The sequence below is a fragment of the Ranitomeya imitator genome, chromosome 1 (genome assembly GCF_032444005.1).
Source record: "Ranitomeya imitator isolate aRanImi1 chromosome 1, aRanImi1.pri, whole genome shotgun sequence".
Lineage (NCBI taxonomy): Eukaryota > Metazoa > Chordata > Amphibia > Anura > Dendrobatidae > Ranitomeya > Ranitomeya imitator.
In genome coordinates, this window is record NC_091282.1 from 256,359,525 (window position 1) to 256,380,579 (window position 21,055).

The 21,055-nt window shown below is 47.7% G+C and overlaps 1 protein-coding gene across 3 annotated transcripts in view; it reads left to right on the top strand.

The window, feature by feature from the left end:
- Positions 1-21,055, top strand: part of ATP6V0A2 (ATPase H+ transporting V0 subunit a2) — a 183,006-nt gene that overhangs the window by 113,946 nt on the left and 48,005 nt on the right. For all 3 annotated transcript variants that reach the window (XM_069755987.1, XM_069755988.1, XM_069755989.1), the window contains 4 exons: positions 2,743-2,955; positions 3,075-3,225; positions 6,453-6,592; positions 10,067-10,224. In XM_069755987.1, coding sequence (XP_069612088.1) covers positions 2,743-2,955; positions 3,075-3,225; positions 6,453-6,592; positions 10,067-10,224 — 662 coding nt within the window. The remainder of the gene's footprint in view (positions 1-2,742; positions 2,956-3,074; positions 3,226-6,452; positions 6,593-10,066; positions 10,225-21,055) is intronic.

Below are 21,055 nucleotides of genomic sequence, written 5' to 3' on the forward strand. Positions count from 1 at the left end.
TACACACATACACACACACATTCAGCTTTATATATTAGATATATATACCATATATACTCGAGTATAAGCCGAGATTTTCAGCCCAAATTTTTGGGCTGAAAGTGCCCCTCTCGGCTTATACTCGAGTCACGGTAGCGGTGGGGTCGGCGGGTGAGGGGGAGAGGGCGCTGAGGCATACTTACCTAGTCCTGGCGCTCCTGACGCTGCCCCTGCCTGTCATACTGTCTCCGGGTGCCGCAGCTCTTCCTGTTCAGCGGTCACGTGGGACCGCTCATTAAACTTATGAATATGGACTTCACTCTCATAGGGGTGGAGCCATATATTCATTCCTCTGAGCGGTGCCAGTGACCGCTGACAGGAAGAGCTGCGGCACCCAGAGACAGTGTGACAGGCAGGGGCAGCGTCAGGAGCGGCAGGACTAAGTAAGTATTTTATATTCACCTGTCCGCGTTCCACACGCAGGGCGCCGCTCCATCTTCCCGGCGTCTTTCTGCTCTGACTGTTCAGGTCAGAGGGCGCGATGACGCATATAGTGTGCGCGCCGCCCTCTGCCTGATCAGTCAGTGCGGAGAGACGCCGGAATGAGATGCCGGAACGAGATGCCGGGAGCTGCAATCAAGAGAGGTGAGTATTGCTTCTTTTTTTTTTTATTATTATTGCAGCAGCAGCAGCAAAAGCAGAGCTTTATATGGAGCATATATGGGGCAATAATGAACGGTGCAGAGCACTATATGGGGCACAGCTATGGGGCAATAATGAACGGTGCAGAGCACTATATGGCACAGCTATGGGGCAATAATGAACAGTGCAGAGCACTATATGGCAGAGCTATGGGGCAAGAATGAACGGAGCAGAGCACTTTATGGCACAGTTATGGGGCATTAATGAACGTGCAGAGCACTATATGGCACAGCTATGGGGCAATAATGAACGGTGCAGAGCACTATATGGCAGAGCTATGGGGCAAGAATGAACGGTGCAGGGCACAGCTATGGGGCAAGAATGAACGGTGCAGAGCACTATATGGCACAGCTATGGGTCATTAATGAACGGTGCAGAGCACTATATGGCACAGCTATGGGGCCATAATGAACGGTGCAGAGCACTATATGGCACAGATATGGGGCCATAATGAACGGTGCAGAGCACTATATGGCACAGCTATGGGGCCATAATGAACGGTGCAGAGCACTATATGGCACAGCTATGGGGCCATAATGAACGGTGCAGAGCACTATATGGCACAGCTATGGGGCCATACTGAACGGTGCAGAGCACTATATGGCACAGCTATGGGGCCATAATGAACAGTGCAGAGCACTATATGGCAGCTATGGGGCCATAATGAACGGTGCAGAGCACTATATGGCACAGCTATGGGGCCATAATGAACAGTATGGAGCATCTATTTTTATTTTTGAAATTCATCGGTAGCTGCTGCATTTTCCACCCTAGGCTTATACTCGAGTCAATAAGTTTTCCCAGTTTTTGTGGCAAAATTAGGGGGGTCGGCTTATACTCGGGTCGGCTTATACTCGAGTATATACGGTGTGTGTATATATATATGTGTATATAATATATATATATATATATATATATATATATATATATATATATATAACTTTTATTTGTATAGCGCCAACAAGTTCCGCAGCACTTTACAATTAAGCGGGGACATGTACAGACAATAAATTCAGTACAAGTTAGGACAATTTAAGCAGTGACATTAGGGGTGAGGTCCCTGCTCGCAAGCTTACAATCTACAAGGAAATGGGTAAACACAATAGGTAAAAAGTGCTTGTTATTTCAGGTCTGGCAATTATAATAAATAGGGATTTTCATATAAAGCTGCATGATCCAGTCATCAGCCCGTGTGTTTAAGTGCAATAGTCAAGTATCAAGTGCAGTTATCATGTGCATGGAGGGTGTGGAGACAGATGATTAGTAGGGTGCAGATTCAGAATAATATTTGGAAGGCGGGAACAGGACAAAGTTAGTTTACTGAGTAGTTGATTTGGTAGGCTTGTTTGAAGAGATGGGTTTTTAAAGCGCGCTTGAATAGGTCGGGGCTAGGTATCAGTCTGATCGTCTGGGGAAGTGCATTCCAGAGAGCTGGCACAGCACGAGAGAAGTCTTGGAGACGGAGGTGCGAGGTTCGGATTACAGGGGATGTTAGTCTTGGGTCATTTGTAGAACGGAGGGCACGTGTAGCCCGATAGACGGAGATGAGAGAGGAGATATAAGGCGGTGCAGAACTGTGCAGAGCTTTGTGGGTATGTATGTATATATACATATATACATACACTAACCCGGAGGTCCTCTCATGCTCTGTAATCCACTGATGCGGAGTGGAGAGCTAACCTTTTTATCTTAAAGGTTCCCTGTCCTTGAGGGGCAGATCCCCTCTCCCGTTAGTGGTGTCATGGGTTTTGTAGAAACTCATTACTGGTAAGTAATATACATGTTTCACACTGAGCGCTTTATTAAGAGTAGTATAGTCAGAGTTGACAGGCGATACTAACCATAGGTATATAATATGTTTCAATCTCCTTAACCCTCATCAGTACAAGATCAACTAACTCTTGGCACTGTGGAGTTGGGCTTTGGTAATCCCAGTATAGAATAGTCTGCAGTATAATGCAAGGTTACAAAAGTCAAGAAAATCTACCGCCCCTTGAGGTTGGATTCTGCTGTATATTCAAGTCTACGTTATAAAGTGTCTGTGTTTTCAACTTCATGTAGGTGATTAACCAGACAGAAGATTATTTGAAACAAGTTCTCTTCAAGGCATCAGAGTCGGTCTATAAGTGGGTTATTCAGGTCAAGAAGATGAAAGCGATTTACCATGTGCTGAATTTTTGTAGTTTTGATGTCACTAATAAATGCTTAATTGCCGAAGCTTGGTGTCCTGTGTCCGATCTCCAGAACCTCAAAAGAGCTCTTGAGGAAGGCTCGGTAAGAACTTTTGCCATAGACTAAATATTGACCTGTCTTAATTCTTTGGATATGTTTGATTTTCTAATGAAAAAATCTGTACAATGGTGGCTGTATTGAATATCTGTTCTCATTAATAGAGAAAGAGTGGTGCATCTGTCCCCTCCTTCATAAACCGCATTCCCAGCAATGACACCCCTCCAACATTAATACGTACAAACAAATTCACCGTTGGCTTTCAGAACATAGTAGATGCTTATGGTGTGGGGAACTACAGAGAAGTCAATCCAGGTATGTTTCACATTGAAGACTGCTCCACTCTTCATTTTTATAACCACTTAAAGGGATAGTCCATTATTAGAAAAAGGGTCTTCTAGAAAGAACATCATATCTGTCTATTATTATTATTATTTATTTATATATATAGCACCATTGATTCCATGGTGCTGTACATGAGAAGGGGTTACATACAAATTACAGATATCACTTACAGTAAGCAAACTAACAATGACAGACTGATACAGAGGGGAGAAGACCCTGCCCTTGCGGGCTTACATTGTACAGGATGGTGGGGAAGGAGACAATAGGTTGAGGGTTGCAGCAGCTTCGGTGTTGGTGAGACGGTAGCTCTGGTAGTGATGAGGAGGCAGCGGGGTCAGTACAGGCTATAAGCTTTCCTGAAGACATGGGTTTTCAGGTTCTGTCTGAAGGATCCGAATGAGGTTGATAGTCGGACGTGTTGGGGTAAAGAATTCCAGAGGATGGGGGATATTCGGGAGATGTCTTGGAGGCGGTTGGGTGAGGAGCGAATAAGTGTAGAGGAGAGAAGGAGGTCTTGGGAGGATCGGAGATTGCGTGAAGGAAGATTTAGGGAGATTAGTTCAGAAATATATGGAGGAGACAGGTTCTGGATGGCTTTGTAGGTCAGTATTAGTAATTTGAACTGGATACGCTGAGGGAATGGGAGCCAGTGAAGAGATTTGCGGAGGAGTAGCGAGGAGAGAGATGAATTAGTCGGGCAGCAGAGTTAAGGATTGACTGGAGAGGTGCAAGGGTGTTAGCAGGGAGGCCACAGAAAAGGATGTTGCAGTAGTCGAGGCGGGAGATGATGAGGGCATGCACAAGCATTTTAGTAGATTGACGGTTGAGGAAAGGACGAATTCTGGAGATATTTTTGAGCTGGAGGCGACAGGAGGTGGAAAGAGCTTGGATGTGCTGTTTGAAGGACAGGGCAGAGTCAAGGGTTACTCCGAGGCAGTGGACTTGCAGTACAGGGGAGAGCGAGATGTCGTTAATTACGATAGATACAGTGCCTTGCGAAAGTATTCGGCCCCCCTGGAACTTTTCAACCTTTTCCCACATATCAAGCTTCAAACCTAAAGATACCAAATGTAAATTTTTGGTGAAGAATCAACAACAAGTGGAACAAAATTGTGAAGTTGAATGAAATTTATTGGTTATTTAAAATTTTTGTGGAAATTCAAAAACTGAAAAGTGGGGCGTGCAATATTATTCGGCCTCTTTAACTTGATACTTTGTTGCGCCACCTTTTGCTGCGTTTACGGCTGCAAGTCTCTTTGGGTATGTCTCTATCAGTTTTGTACATCGAGAGACTGACATTCTTGCTCAGTCTTCCTTGGCAAACAGCTCGAGCTCAATGAGGTTTGATGGAGGTCGTTTGTGAACAGAAGGTTTCAGCTCTTTCCATAGATTCTCGATTGGATTGAGGTCTGGACTCTGACTTGGCCATTCTAACACCTGGATAAGTTTATTTGTGAACCATTCCATTGTAGATTTTGCTTTATGTTTGGGACCATTGTCTTGTTGGAAGACAAATTTCCGTCCCAGTCTCAGGTCTTTTTCAGACTCCAGCAGGTTTTCTTCAAGAATGGTCCTGTATTTGGCTACATCCATCTTCCCATCAATTTTAACCATCTTCCCTGTCCCTGCTGAAGAAAAGCTGGCCCAAACCATGATGCTGCCACCACCATGTTTGACAGTGGGGATGGTGTGTTCAGGGTGATGAGCTGTGTTGCCTTTACGCCAGGGGTGTCAAACTGCATTCCTAGAGGGCCTCAGACCATGCATGTTTTCAAGATTTCCTTAGCATTGCACAAGGTGCTGGAATCATTCTGTGCAGGTGATTAAATTATCACCTGTGCAGTACAAGGAAATCCTGAAAACATGACCTGTTTGCGGCCCTCGAGGAATGCAGTTTGACACCTCTGCTTTACGCCAAACATATCGTTTGGCATTGTTGCCAAACATTTCTTTTTTGGTTTCATCTGACCAGAGCACCTTCTTCCACATGTTTGGTGTGTCTCCTAGGTGGCTTGCTGCAAACTTTAAACAACACTTTTTATGGATTTCTTTGAGAAATGGCTTTCTTTTTGCCACTCTTTAGAAAGGCCAGATTTGTGCAGTGTACACTGATTGTTGTCCTATGGACAGACTGTCCCACCTCAGCTGTAGATCTCTGCAGTTCTTCCAGAGTGATCATGGGCCTCTTGGCTGCATCTCTGATCAGTCTTCTCCTTGTTTGAGATGAAAGTTTAGAGGGACGGGTCTTGGTAGATTTGCAGTGGTATGATACTACTTCCATTTCAATATGATCGCTTTGCACAGTGCTCCTTGGGATGTTTAAAGTTTTGGAAATCATTTTGTATCCAAATCCGGCTTTAAACTTCTCCACAACAGTATCACGGACCTGCCTGTTGTGTTTCCTGGTCTTCATGATGCTCTCTGTGCTTCAAACAGAACCCTGCGACTATCACAGAGCAGGTGCATTTAAATGGAGACTTGAATACACACAGGTGGATTATATTTATCATCATTAGGCATTTAGGACAACATTGGATCAATGAACTTATGGAGTGAGTTTGCTGCACTGAAAGTAAAGGGGCCGAATAATATTGCACGCCCCACTTTTCAGTTTTTGAATTTCCACAAAAATTTAAAATAACAAATAAATTTCGTTCAACTTGATAATTGTTCCACTTGTAGTCGATTCTTCACCAAAAATTTACATTTGGTATCTTTATCTTTAAAGCATGATATGTGGGAAAAGGTTGAAAAGTTCCAGGGGGTGAATACTTTTGTAAGGCACTGTAGGTCGGGTAAGGAATATCTATGAGATGGAGGAAAGCTGATGAGTTCAGATTTGTCCACATTGAATTTGAGGAAGCGAGAGGAGAAGGAGGAGGATATGGCTGATAGACACTCTGGGATTCTGGACAGCAGAGAGGTGACGTTTGGGTCAGAGAGGTAGATCTGAGTGTCATCCGCATAAAGGTGGCACTGGAATCCATGAGACTTTGAGTTGTCCCAGTCCAAGTGTATAGATTGAGAAGAGTAAGGGTCCTAGAACAGAGCCTTGTCTGAGTTGTAGCTGCTATTGCAGCTCATCGTCGTTAATAGAAATATGGCTGAGCTGTAATTCTAGACACCTTCCTTGGCAGCCTTGTCATAATATCATAGGGTAGAGAAAGAACAAACATTTGCGTTTCTTCATATTGCAGCTCCCTACACCATTATCACATTCCCTTTTCTGTTTGCTGTGATGTTCGGAGATTTTGGACATGGCCTTATGATGTCGCTTTTTGCTCTGGTTCTGGTTCTCTATGAAAACAGTCCAAAACTAAAGCGCACGCAAGATGAGGTAAGGAGCCCATTTATTTACAGCTTAATGCATCTAAGACTTTTTCTAAATATCTTCACATCATGAGCAAGAGGTTTTTCGTGAATAAGCTTTTTTTCTTATGAGAAATTTGTTATTGTTGTTTTTTTTGTTTGTTTGTTTTTTAATTAACTAGTTTATGACTGTAAGATTTACCTACCCCACTATCTCTTTTTCTTGAACTGAGACATTTTTGTGTTTTTGTCATACATGTGCTTTTAAAGGCTCTATCATTTTTTTTCTGGTGCGGATATTCAAATTATTTTTGCCTTTATTTTTTCGCGACATATGGGGCGAAAATTGTTTTAAATTGTTTCATTTTCCATAGAAATTACTTTTATATATTGGACGTATTTTTCAGTGGAAATGAGGCTAAAAAAAAGCGATTTTTAAACGGTGTCTTTTTTTTTTTTCTATTTAAGCTTTTCCCTATTTTATGTTTCTGCAATTTTTATATATATATATATATATATATATATATATATATATATATATATATATATATATATATAATTTTTATACACTGTTCCCCTTAAAGTGAGCCTGTCTTCCCCAAAATCGAAGGTGAGCTAAGCCCACCGGCATCAGGGGTTTATCTACAGCATTCTGGAATGCTGTAGATAAGCCCCCAATGTATCCTGAAAGATGAGAAAAAGAGGTTAGATTATACTCACCCAGGGGCGGTCCCGGTTCTGTTCTGGTCCGAAAGGCGTTGCCGTCCGATCCGGGGCCTCCCATCTTCTTACGATGACGTCCTCTTCTTGTCTTCAGCCACGGCTCTGGCGCAGGCGTACTTTGTCTGCCATGTTGAGGGCAGAGCAAAGTACTGCAGTGCGCAGGCGCTGGGCCTCTCTGACCTTTCCTGGCGCCTGTGCAATGCAGTACTTTGCTCTGCTCTTAACAGGGCAGACAAAGTACGCCTGCACCGGAGCCGCAGCGTGAAGACAAGAAGAGGACGTCATCGTAAGAAGATGGGAGGCCCCGGATCGGACCGCGACGCCCATCGGACTGCAGCGAGACCGCCCCTGGGTGAGTATAATCTAACCTCTTTTTCTCATCTTTCAGGATACATCGGGGGCTTATCTACAGCATTACAGAATGCTGTAGATAAGCCCCTGATGCCGGTGGGCTTAGCTCACCTTCGATTTTGGGGGTGACAGGTTCCCTTTAAAGAACAGTGTTTAAGGAACTTGGGGGAATATTAACATCATTACTAGTGAAGAGTATTCCGATACTGCAAGTATCGGGTATCGGCCGATATTTGCTGTATCGGAATTCCGATACAGAGTTCCGATATTTTTGTGATATCGGAAATCAGAATCGGAAGTTCCTAGTCATCTTCGGCGTGTGCGGTGCGTGTGGTTCCCAGGGTCTGGAGGAGAGGAAACTCTCTTTCAGGCTCTGGGATCCATATTCATGTAAAATATAAAGAATAAAAATAAAAAATATGGATATACTCACCCCTCCGACGAACCCTGGCTGTCACCGCTGCAAGCGTCTGCCTCCGTTCCTGAGAATGCAGAGAGTGAAGGACCTTCGATGACATCGCGGTCACGTGAGCGGTCAGGTGACCGGTCACCTGACCGCGACGTCATTGAAGGTCCTTCACTCTCTGCATTCTTATGAACGGAGGCAGACGCTTGCAGCGGTGACAGCCAGGGTCTTTCGGAGGGGTGAGTATATCCATATTTTTAATTTTTATTCTTTATTTTTTACATTAATATGGATCCCAGGGCCTGAAGGAGAGTTTCCTCTCCTTCAGACCCTGGGAACCATCCAGGATACATTCCGATATTTGTGTCCCATTGACTTGCATTGGTATCGGTATCGGCGATATCCAATATTTTTTGGATATCGGCCAATACCATCCGATACCGATACTTTCAAATATCGGAAGGTATCGTTCAACACTAATCATTACATGTTTTTTATTTTTTTACATTTTTGCTAATTTCCCTCGCCCCAGTTACAGGGGAATTTCAGCCTGCAGGCTCCATAGCAAGTCTGTCTGAGTGTCCTAGGACTCAGCAGCTCCTGCCCCTACTTATTTACTGGGTCTAAGGAGGAAGGCAGTGTCAGTGCTTCCTAATCTCTATACATAAGCATTGATGCAGCACCGTGTATACAGAGATTGGGAAGGTAGGTCTGGCATATGACAGCCAGCTCCCCTCCTGAACATCAGTGCAGGGGTTACAGAGAACTGCCCGGACGTTCTATGGTCAGTCCAGAAGTAACATACATAGTAACATGGTTAGCAAGACCGAAAAAAGACATTTGTCCATCCATTTCAGCCTATATTCCGTCAGAATAAATCCCCAGATCTACGTCCTTCTAAAGATCCGAAGCACTGAAAGATACAATATTGTTGTGCTCCAGGAAGACATCCAGGCCTCTCTTGAACCCCTCGACTGAGTTCGCAATCACCACCTCCTCAGGCAAGGATTTCCAGATTCTCACTGCCTGAACAGTAAAGAATCCTTTTCTATCTTGGTTGGAAAACCTTCTCTCCTCCAGATGCAGAGATTGCCCCCTTGCAACCTTCACCTTCCTTGGTATAAACAGATCCTCGGAGAGATATTTGTATTGTCCCCTTATATACTTATTAGTGACAAGCGAATATACTCGTTACTCGAGATTTCTCGAGCATGCTCGGGGGTCCTTCCGAGTATTTTTTAGTGCACGGAGTTTTAGTTTTTCTTGCCGCAGCTGAATGATTTACATCTGATAGCCAGCATAAGTACATGTGGGGGTTGCCTGGTTGCTAGAGTATCCCCATATGCAGGTGTGTCAAACTGCATTCCTCGTGGGCCGCAAACCTTGCGTGTTTTCAAGATTTCCTTAGCTTTGCACAAGGTGCTGTAATCATTATGTGTTTAGGTTATTAAATTATCACCTGTGCAGTACAAGGAAATCCTGAAAACATGACCTGTTTGCAGCCCTTGAGGAATGCAGTTTGACACCCCTGCCCATATGTACTTATGCTGGCTATCAGATGTAAATCATTCAGCTGCGGCAAGAAAAACTAAAACTCCGAGCACTAAAAAATACTCGGAGGACCCCCGAACGTGCTCAAGAAATCTCGAGTAACAAGTATATTCGCTCAACACATACTTATACATGGTTATTAAATAGCCCTTCAGTCGTCTTTTTTTGTAGACTAAATAATCCTAATTTTGCTAATCTCTCTGGGTATTGTCGTTTTGATCAAGGCTTCTGTATGACCTTTACCATATGTAATCATTGCTGCTCAACCCGAACGTAATAGGGTCTTTATACTGTATATGTGCCCATTGTATGGGAAGGCTTTATATATGGCTTTATTTAATCTATCTACGTTTGCTGAAAAGGAGGCAATTCTATGCAAAATGGATGAAAGATTTATCCTGTTACTATAGATTTACTGTAATGTTTATGATGTAATGGATACATTGTAATTTTTTTTATTCTGTGTAATAGTTCATGAAGATGTTTTTTGAGGGTCGTTACATTATCCTGCTGATGGGGCTCTTCTCTGTATATACTGGGCTTATCTATAATGACTGCTTTTCAAAGTCAATGAACATATTTGGCTCTAGTTGGAATGTTACAGCAATGATTGAAGCCAAAGGATGGACGTGAGTATATCGTACTAGATGGTGGCCCGATTCTAACGCATCGGGTACTCTAGAATATGAAAGTTTATTTATGAAGATTTAAGAATAAGTCAATGAAGATACAGGATTCGGCCAGCCAGGCGCGACCAATCAGTGAAGCCAGGGCTGGCTCCAGGTTTTTGAGGGCCCCGGGCGAAATAGTCTCAGTGGGCCCTCCACCTTTAACACATATCACGATTCATGATGCACAGATACAGCAGGGAAATATAGCACAGCCATGTAGCATATAACACAGCCCACATAGTATATAACACAGCCCATCTAGCATATAGCACAGCCACATAGCATATAACAGCCCACGTAGTATACAGCACAGCCCACGTAGCATACAGTACAGCCCACGTAGCATACAACAACCACGTAGTATATAGCAGTGTGGGCACCATTTCCCTGTTAAAAAAATAATTAAAATAAAAAAGTTATATACTCACTTTCCGGCGGCCCCCGGACCCAGCCCAGGCCTTTAGCAATGTTCCCGCCAGGTCTGTTCCCAGTGATGCTTTGCGGCAATAGCCTGTGATGATGTAACTGTCTCGTGAGACCGCTACGTTATATGGGGTCATTACGGAAAAGCATTACTGGGACCGGAGCATCGCGAGGAGCGGGAAAAGCTGCCGGGGATGGCGGAAGGTGAGAAAATCACAATTTTTTTTTTTTTTTTATTATTTTTAACATATCTTTTTAAAAGTAAAAAGTGAAGCGGTGTTTAAATCCCACCCCAATATCGCTGATTGGTCGCGGGCGCCCGGGCGCGACAAACCAGCGATGCAGGATTTCAGTTACAGAGAAAGACGGAAATGGACCTTAGACGATTTTATATATAGATACCGTGGCCAAGTTTGAATGTCCATTTTTGTGAAGTTGGAGGCAGCATAAAATGGACCGTCTTCTAAAAAAATAAATTGGGTTCAGTAGTTCAGTGCAGGATGTGCTGTAAATGTTTTCATTGGGGTTGATCGAATAGCTTCGGATAAGAGCTTATCCGAATAGCTATAGCACTTCCCGAATATCTGCAACGGTTACCTGGATCGCGCCGGCTGATTAGCTGTTCGGCTCCTTAGCTGAATGTATGGCGGCTGTGTGACAGTCATAACACGTGCATGGAGAGCTCAACAAACAGGCTCTCTCTTTAAAATGTTATCCTGGTTTGGCTCACTCTGCACTCTAAGGGTACGTGTCCACGTTCAGGATGGCCGGCGGTTTGGACGGAGCAGCAAACTGGCTCTGCCCAAAGCTCCGCCCCCTTCTGGGGACACGATGATGCCGGATGTGTTAATTGCACACATCCGGTATCATCGCACCCCACACATAGCGCCCTGTGTTATACCTTGCGGCGCCGCCGCAAGGTAAACGGACATAATGCGATCTAAAAAGACGCGCCGCATGTCCGGAATCGCAGGGCCACCAGATGCGTGTTACCACGCATAGTGGAGACAGGATTTCATTAAATCCCCTCCACTATGCTGTAACATCTGGACGCTGCGTGTTTGACGCTGCGTCTCTCTGCAGTGTCAAACACGCAACGTTTCCTGAACGTGGGAAACATACCCTAAAATCTCTCCACGGTAAATGGGTTTTCATGAACTTTCTCTCACTGCTCAGCCAAGCATGTTTAGCAGGCCATCCTAAGAATATTGGAAGAAGACCCAATATTCATATTTGGGCTGTTGATCAAAACATCCACTTATTTCATAGAAGATTGAGCTCTTTGCCACTCTGATAAATACTCAAGCTGGCCGCCAAAAATGGCATCTGGAAGCTTCCATGGGTCAGTCAGTCACCTAACATGAATCCCGTCCACCTGACATGAATCCCGTACAACAGGTATGCTATGATTGATCATATATGAGAAGACAATGATAAAACCTGTTTACTCTGTCGCCTCATTGGGGGACACAGGACCATGGGTGTTATGCTGCTGTCCACTAGGAGGCGACACTATGCATAATCTGAAAAAGATTAACTGTGGCTCCTTCTCTGCAGTATACACCCCTGGACGGCGTCAGCCTTCTCCAGTTTTTGCTTAGTGTCGCATAGGAGGCACACCTAAAGGTACCGTCACACTAAGCGACGCTGCAGCGATACCGACAACGATGTCGATCGCTGCAGCGTCGCTGTGTGGTCGCTGGAGAGCTGTCACATAGACAGCTCTCCAGCGACCAACGATGCCGGTTCCCTGGTAACCAGGGTAAACATCGGGTTACTGGGCGCAGGGCCGCGCTTAGTAACCCGATGTTTACCCTGGTTACCAGCATAAAAGTAAGAAAAAAAAAACACTACATACTTACATTCCGCTGTCTGTCCTCCGGCGCTGTGCTTCTCTGCACTGTGTAAGCACAGCGGCCGGAAAGCACAGCGGTGACGTCACCGCTGTGCTCTGCTTTCCGGCTGGCCGGCGCTCACAGTGCAGAGAAGCACGGCGCCGGGGACAGACAGCGGAAGGTAAGTATGTAGTGTTTTTTTTTTTTTTTTTTACTTTTACGCTGGTAACCAGGGTAAACATCGGGTTACTAAGCGCGGCCCTGCGCTTAGTAACCTAATGTTTACCCTGGTTACCAGTGAAGACATCATTGAATCTGAATCGGCGTCACACACGCCGATTCAGCGATGTCTGCAGGGAGTCCAGCGACAAAATAAAGTTCTGGACTTTCTGCAGAGACCAACGATGGCACAGCAGAATCCTGATCGCTGCTGTGTGTCAAACTGAACGATATTGCTAGCCAGGACGCTGCAACGTCACGGATCACTAGCGATATCGTTCAGTGTGACGGTACCTTAAGATTTTTTACTCCGTTTTTTTTCCGACTGATTACAGATGAAGAAAAGTGGGTCTCCTGTGAGACTCCCGGCATGGCTCCTTCCTCGACCCCCTATTATGGGATGCCTGGTTGAAGTCGAGATGGCTATTCCCCATGTCGCTCCTTCCCCAGTCCCTCGGGTGCTGGTTCGAAGTCGAGACCCCCCTCCTTCCCCAATTCCTTTTGTTTTATGGGTTGAGGTCGAGGCGAGGATAAAACCCCCTGAAGGTCATAACAGCACCCTCCCTAATCCCCCTCTGGGGGCATTAGGTTGAGACGCCTCAGGTAGGGTCTGTACAGGCAGTACTCTGCAGCTCCCAGCAATGGGCCAGCACACTACACCTGCATCCAGGGACCCCAGCCCAGCTGCGGGCTCCTGCGCCCGTCTCTGCGGCAGCACCAGCTCTATACTGCCTCAGGGGGACCCCTCACAGGCCCCCCTTTCCGCTTATAGCCCCACCGCTATCCTGCCTTTAAATCCGGGGGGGTCCGGTTCAGAACCGACCCCCCCCCACCCCCGGACTTCCTCGCCGGCCTGGAGCCTTTCTGTGCATCAGGCATCTAATTTAGGCCCCGGCTTCGGCCTAGCTAAAGCCGCCGCCTCCTCTCCGCCCCCCGGATGACAAATATGACACTCTACAGTGTCCTAGAGGGGGTGGATCGAGACAGAAAGGGCGCGTTTTTACACAGCTTTGCCGCCTTTTTTTTCTGCTCTCCGCCCCCTTCTCCCCCTGCCTCTTTTCCTCAGCTGCCATTTCTACTGCAGCTAGGATTAACCCTGCATCTCCCGGTCAGCAGGGCCAGGTCAGCCAGTCTCCGGGGGGCACAGGACTGTGGATCTTCGGCGCTGGACCTAGGGGCAAACTGGTGGGGTAAGATCACAGCTGGGTTGTTTTACTCGGCTGTGAATCCATATTCCCTATAAGGCTCCCCTATAGGGTCCTTTGCATAGAAACCCCTGTAAGGTCCCCTGCAGCCAGCCCTTCTACACTCTGTGCACTATGCCGGGCTCAAGGTCCAGGAGAACCTGGCAGAACTGCTATTATGTATTCTGCACAGCCTGCAGGACCGCTCTCCCTAGTGGCAGCACGTACGCACTGCCAGGACTGCATCCAGACTACTGTGTCAGAGCCTCAAGAAGCCCCTGCCAATGCCTCGGTGTCTAATGCCACGCCGGAATGGGTCACTCAGAGGTCGCAAGCAGACGCAGTCTATAGATAACAAACCTCCACATTTCTTCAGGCTCTGCAGCGTCATGCCTCGGCTATCACCGTTACCAAGCAAAGGTAGAGCTTGACTCGGGAACAGAACAACCTGGCACATCCACGTCTAGGTCAGGACGCAAGCGGACCCATAGGTCAAGTCCATCTGCGTCATCCTATAGCACGGTCATCCCCTTCTAGGGAGAGACACCGTAGTTCCGGGTCATCTAGACCAGGGGTCCCCAACTCCAGTCCTCAAGGCCCACCAACAGGTCATGTTTTCAGGATTTCCTTTGCATTGCACAGGTGATGCAATTATTACCTGGGCAAGACTAAGGAAATCCTGAAAACATGACATGTTGGTGGGCCTTGAGGACTGGAGTTGGGGACCCCTGATCTAGACCGTCCCCTTACAGGGGCAGACAATGCAGATCTCCGTAATCCAATGAAGGCTTCCTCCCGAGCTCATCCAGCAGGGGTCGCCTCAGTGATACACAGGATTCGGAAGGCATCTGTGACTCCGATTCAGACAGGGAAACGAGGGGTCTCTGATCCCAATCCCTCCTAACAATACAGCGCTAGTCGAGGACATAATCTCTTCCATCCATCGGGTGCTGGACATTTCTAATCTGGCACCAGAGGCCCCAAGATCTCCTTTGAAGGACCTCTGAAGCTGCCTAAGGTTTTCTCCTACCACCCAGAGTTTAAAGCGATCCTTAAAGGGCCACTGTCACCCCCCTGCAGCCGTTATAAACTAAAAGAGCCACCTTGTGCAGCAGTAATGCCGCATTCTAACAAGGTGGCTCTTTTAGTTTTGTGTTAAGGTGTTACTAAAATAAAGCGCTTTGAAACTTTGCAAAAATACCTATCTTTGTCTACGGAGGCGGGTCCTCAATCCCCAGCTTGAACGGTACTCTGCCGTCACTCACATCTTCAGGGGCTTTCGGCGCCATCCCCTCCGCGCTGTTTTCTCTTCAAATCCGGCGCCTGCGCTGTGTTAATCTTTGTGGGGCAGGTGCAGTAAGCTCTGGCGGTCTGACGTCCCAGCCAGGCTTGGAGACTGCGCTTGTGCTGGCAGTGCGGCCACCCACCTCGGGAATCCCTGCCCCGCACTGTGTTATGCATTATGCACAGTGCGGGGCTAGGATTCCTGGGCATGCGCACTGCGTGTGTCAGCCTGTCACCCACGTCCCCCGCCTTACAGCCTCTGTCTATTCAGCTGATCGTCCCGGCGATTGCTATGAGGAGGCACGATCAGCTGAATAGACAGAGGCTGTAAGGCGGGGGACGTGGGTGACAGGCTGACACACGCAGGAATGCATAATGCATAACACAGTGCGGGGCAGGGATTCCCGAGGTGGGTGGCCGCACTGCCAGCACAGGCGCAGTCTCTAAGCCTGGCTGGGACGTCAGACCGCCAGAGCTTACTGCGCCTGCCCCACAAAGATTTACACAGCGCAGGCGCCGGATTTGAAGAGAAAACAGCGCGGAGGGGGCGGCGCCGAAAGCCCCTGAAGATGTGAGTGACGGCAGAGTACCGTTCAAGCTGGGGATTGAGTACCCGCCTCCGTGGACAAAGATAGGTATTTTTGCAAAGTTTCAAAGCGCTTTATTTTTGTAATACCTGAACACGAAACTAAAAGAGCCACCTTGTTAGAATGCGGCATTACTGCTGCATAAGGTGGCTCTTTTAGTTTATAACGGCTGCAGGGGGGTGACAGTGGCCCTTTAAAAAGCAGCTCTCACAGCCTGAGAGAAAATTCGCTAATCTCAAATATCTGGAGGCAAAGTACCTTTTCCCACACAAAGGAATGCACCGATCCACCCGAAGTGGACCCCCAGTCTCTAGACTAGCAGCACAGATCCTCTTTTCACTGCCAGATAGCTCAACCCTCAGGGACGCAGCAGACCGGCAGGTAGAACGCATGGCTCCTTCAATTTTTCGAGGCAGCAGGGGCCTCCCTGGCTCCCGCGTTCGCTTCAGTTTGGGCTGCCTAGGCCATCCTGGCTTGGGTCAAAAATTTACAAGCTGGCCTCCAAGCATCTGCCCCTGAGCTGTCAGACCAAGCTGTTAAAATAGCAGTTGTAGCAGATTACATGCTTCATGCAGCTCTGGATTCAGCAAGGGGCGTAGGGAGGATAGCATCAAACGCCATCACGACTCGGCGTAAAGCGGACGCAGCCTCAAAGAAGTCCCTCACGCACCTCCTGTATCTCAGTGGGTGACCTTTTTCGGTGAAAGGTTGAACACAATGATATCCAACGCCACCGGGGGTAAGAGTATTTCTCTCCCTCAACTGAAACCTATACGCACTTACAAAAAGTGTAACAAACCGGATTCCGATCCTTTCGGAATTCCTCGGGCTGGTCCGTCCCCACACAGGGACAATTCACCGTCAACGCAACGGTCGGACAAGACCTGGCAGTTAAAAGCAGGCCAGTCAAAGCCCAAAGGAGGAAAACCTCAGACTTTTTCCTCCTCATGACTCATGGACCGGAAGACATCCCACCCGTAGGCGACTTTGCTCCTTTCAGCAAGCCTGGATGCCTATTACTGAAGACAGGTGAATCGGGGAACTAGTGTCTTCCGGATACAAGATAGTGTACAACTTCCAACCCACGAACCGATTCTTCCTCTCGGCCCTCCCAAAACCATCAGCCAAGGCTCGTGCCTTCCACCAAGCGGTTTCCTCGCTTCTTCAAGCAGGAGTCATAGTACCAGTCCCCACGGCCGAGCGCTTCCGAGGGTTCTACTCCAATCTATTCGTAGTCCCCAAGAAAGGAGGCAGTGTGCGGCCCATATTGCACCTAAAACAACTCAACAAATATGTACGGGTCCGTCACTTCCGCATGGAGTCTCTTCGGTCCATCATTGCGTCCATGGAGAAGGGAGAATATCTCACCTCCATAGACCTACAAGACGCATACCTGCATATACTGATTGCACCTGCCCATCAGTGGTTTCTCAGGTTCGCAATCGACCAGGACCACTACCAGTTCGTTGCTCTCCTGTTTGGACTCGCCATGGCTCCCAGAGTGTTTACCAAGGTCATGGCAGCCACCATGGACGTCCTGCACTCCAGAGGCATAGTAGTCGTTCCATACCCGGACGATCTACTCATCAAGGCTCTTACCTTCAATGACTGCGAGCTCAGCGTCTCAAGCACAAACGACAAACTGAGTCGCATGGGCTGGTTAGTCAACCTACAAAGGTCATCACCAACACTGAGTCAGTCTCTGACCTTCCTGGGAATGCTAGACAACACCTCCAGGGATCTAGTGCCCTTTCCCAGGAACAAGGCACTAGCTCTCCGCCTAGGAGTTCGCATCCTCCTCCACAAACCCCTCCGATCTCTCAGGTTTTCCATGAGAGTCCCTGGCAGGATGGGGGCAGCAATAGAAGCGGTCCCATTTGGCCCAGTTTCACCTCATGCCTCTCCAACTAGCCATTCTCAAGTCCTGGGACAGGAATCCTGTTTCTTCTCGACAGGGAATTCCAGCTAATGTCGTCAACCAGGAGGTCCCTGCACTGGTTGCTCAAGCCAACCTTGCTAGCAAAGGGCAAATCCTTTCTCACAGGTCAATGGAAGGTTCTGACCACCGATGCAAGCCTGACGGGTTGGGGTGCAGTGCACCTACACCACAGGGCAAGTAGTCCCCAGTGGAAGCAGCCATGCCCATCAACATCCTGGAAATTCGTGCCATCCTGGCATTGAGGGCCTTCCATCGCTTACTGGCAGCCTCTCACATCAGAATACAATCGGACAACATATGTGAATCACCCAAGGGGGGACCCGCAGTACCCAGGCGATGCGAGAAGTGTCGCACATCCTCCACTAGGTGGAGGACACAGGCTCGGTTCTCTCGGCGGTCCACATTCTGGATGTGGACAACTGGAAAGCAGTCTTCCTCAGACGACAAGGAATAGATTCGGCACAGTGGTCTCTCCATCCCAAAATGTTTTCGCCAGATCTGACATCGCTAGGGGAACCCAGATGTGGACCTAAAGGCATCCCACTTCAATGCCAAGTTCTCCAACTTCATGGCTAGAACACACGATTCGCGGTCGCTCGTAGCAGATGCTCTGGTTCAGGACTGGACTCAGTTCCAGCTTCTGTACATTTTCTCTTACCCCCATGACGGCACCACGGAGAGAGAGGGATCCGCCCTCAGGGACAGGAAACCCACAGGTTAAAAAGGCGGGACCTCTCTTCCACCTCAGTTCGGTTTCCTGTCCCTGATGGGGAATCTACAGGTTAACATACCTGCAGCGCGGGATTCCGGGGGTCCATCTGGCCGGGTTCGTGCAGCGGGGGGCCCTGCCACGGTCCCGGTGGATTCCGTCCCCAAGGGCACAATCCGGGGTCGGCGGGCCCTGAGTAGGTGCAGGGAAGAGGCAGTGAAGAGGATACCAGTCTGCCTCTTCCCTTTCTCATCAGCGACCGGTAATAGGTAGCGGCGGCTACCTGGTGAATTACCACCGGTCTGGAGGCACTGGGGGATGGCGGCGGCCGCCGACAGGAACGGCCATAATGAACGTCTCTGGCCGCAAGTTAATGCGCAGGCGCGGCGGGATCACTTCCGGGTCGGCGCAGGGGTGCCGGAGAACCGAAAGTTAGGCGCTGCGGGCGGGTAATTTAAACAGCTGAGCAGCTTGGAATCGCTGCTCAGCTATTTTTCACCATGAGTGGATCAGAGTAAGCAGAACACAGTTAAGACAAGGGGAATGGGAGTTGAACCAGGAGATATTCAACCACATTGTAGTTTACTGGGGAGTACCGGAAATAGATTTATTCGCAAACTATCTAAACCGGAAAACACAGGTGTTTTGCTCAATCGACCCATGGGGGAACCCAGTAACTCTAGACGCTTTTCTAATTCCCTGGAACTTCCAACTGGCTTATGTCTTTACTCCGATAGCATTAATTCCATTAGTTCTGAAGAAAATCCGGGAGGACAGGGCGAGAGTGATTATGATAGCCCCATTCTGGCCAAAGCGAGCGTGGTTTCCGTGGTTACGCACGATGTCGGTAACAGAGCCATGGGTTCTCCCAGACATCCCAAATCTTCTACACCAAGGGCCAATAAACCATCCATGAGTAGAAAACCTACACATGACCGCATGGAATTTGAGAGGGAACTTTTAGCAAAGAAGGGGTTTTCCTCAAATTTAATTACAACACACCTGTCCAGTAGGAAACCAGTAACCAGAGCATATGGCAGGGTCTGGAAGAAGTTCCTCTCTAATCCAAATGTCAGTGTGTCAGGGAAAATCCCAAATAAGGAAGTTCTAGAATTCCTTCAGAAAGGGCTAGAATTCCTTCAGAAAGGGTTAGAAAAAGGGTTAGCAACAAGTACCCTTAAGGTTCAAATTGCTGCATTAGGTGCCTTATACAACTGTGACTTAGCGGGGAATCACTGGATAAAAAGGTTTGTAAAAGCCTCAATTAGGTCTAAACCAGTCATACACCACACTTCGCCTCCCTGGGACCTAAACCTGGTACTTTCTGCACTCACGAAACCGCCTTTTGAACCCCTATCTCAAGCTTCCTTAAAAATAATCTACCTGAAAACCTCTCTCCTGGTAGCACTTACCTCAGGACGCAGAATTAGTGACTTGCAGGCTCTCTCAGCCTACCCGCCTCTAACTCAGATACTAGAGGATAGAGTGGTCCCTAGGACTGACCCGTCTTACCTGCCCAAGGTAGCATCACGTTTCGACAGATCTCGGCAAATATCCTTACCATCGTTTTGCCCTAATCCCAAAAACGAAAAAGAAAAAGCCCTACACACGCTAGATCTTAAGAGATGCTTGACCCAATACATAACAGCCACAGGGGAGTGTAGGAAAGGCAGGTCTCTGTTTGTTTGTTTTCAGGGTCCAAATAAAGGGCACAAAGTGTCAAAGGCAACATTGGCGAGATGGGTGAGGGATGCCATCACTCTAGCATACGCCTCGTCCAATGAAGTCGCTCCGGAGGTGATTAAAGCCCATTCAACCAAATCGGTATCAACCTCTTGGGCAGAGCGGGCAGGAGCATCGATTGACCAGATATGTAGAGCAGCCACTTGGTCTTCCCCCTCTACATTTTTCAAACACTACCAACTGGACCTATCCTGCTCTTCAGACCTAACCTTTGGTAGGAGGGTTCTGGAGGCAGTAATCCCACCCTAATATATTCTATGAAATTCTCTCCGTGGTGCCGTCATGGGGGTAAGAGAATATCGTAGTTACTCACCGATAACGGTATTTCTCTGATCCCATGACGGCACCCGTATATTCCCTCCCTTTCACGTGTGGGTGTGCACACTACTAATGTTTAGTCACGAGGTGTCGCAAAAAAAAAAAGAGAAGTAAAAAGTTAATTATTTTGTTGTTTAATAACCATTTAAGTTGCAGCTAAAGTCCTGTCAAGGCTCTATAAACCAAACTGAGGTGGAAGAGAGGTCCCGCCTTTTTAACCTGTGGGTTTCCTGTCCCTGAGGGCGGATCCCTCTCTCTCCGTGGTGCCGTCATGGGATCAGAGAAATACCGTTATCGGTGAGTAACTACGATATTTCCACCTCTCCCCCTGTTATCCAGAGTGGTGAGGAAAATCAAGCAAGATGGAGTTCCAACCATCTTAATCGCACCGGTCTGGCCCAGACGTACATGGTACGCTGATGTCATACAACTTTCAGCAGACGCCCCCTGGCGCCTCCCCGACCACCCGGATCTTCTATCACAAGGCCCGTTCTACCACCAGAACTCAGGGGCTCTCAATTTGATGGCGTGGCCCTTGAAACCTAGGT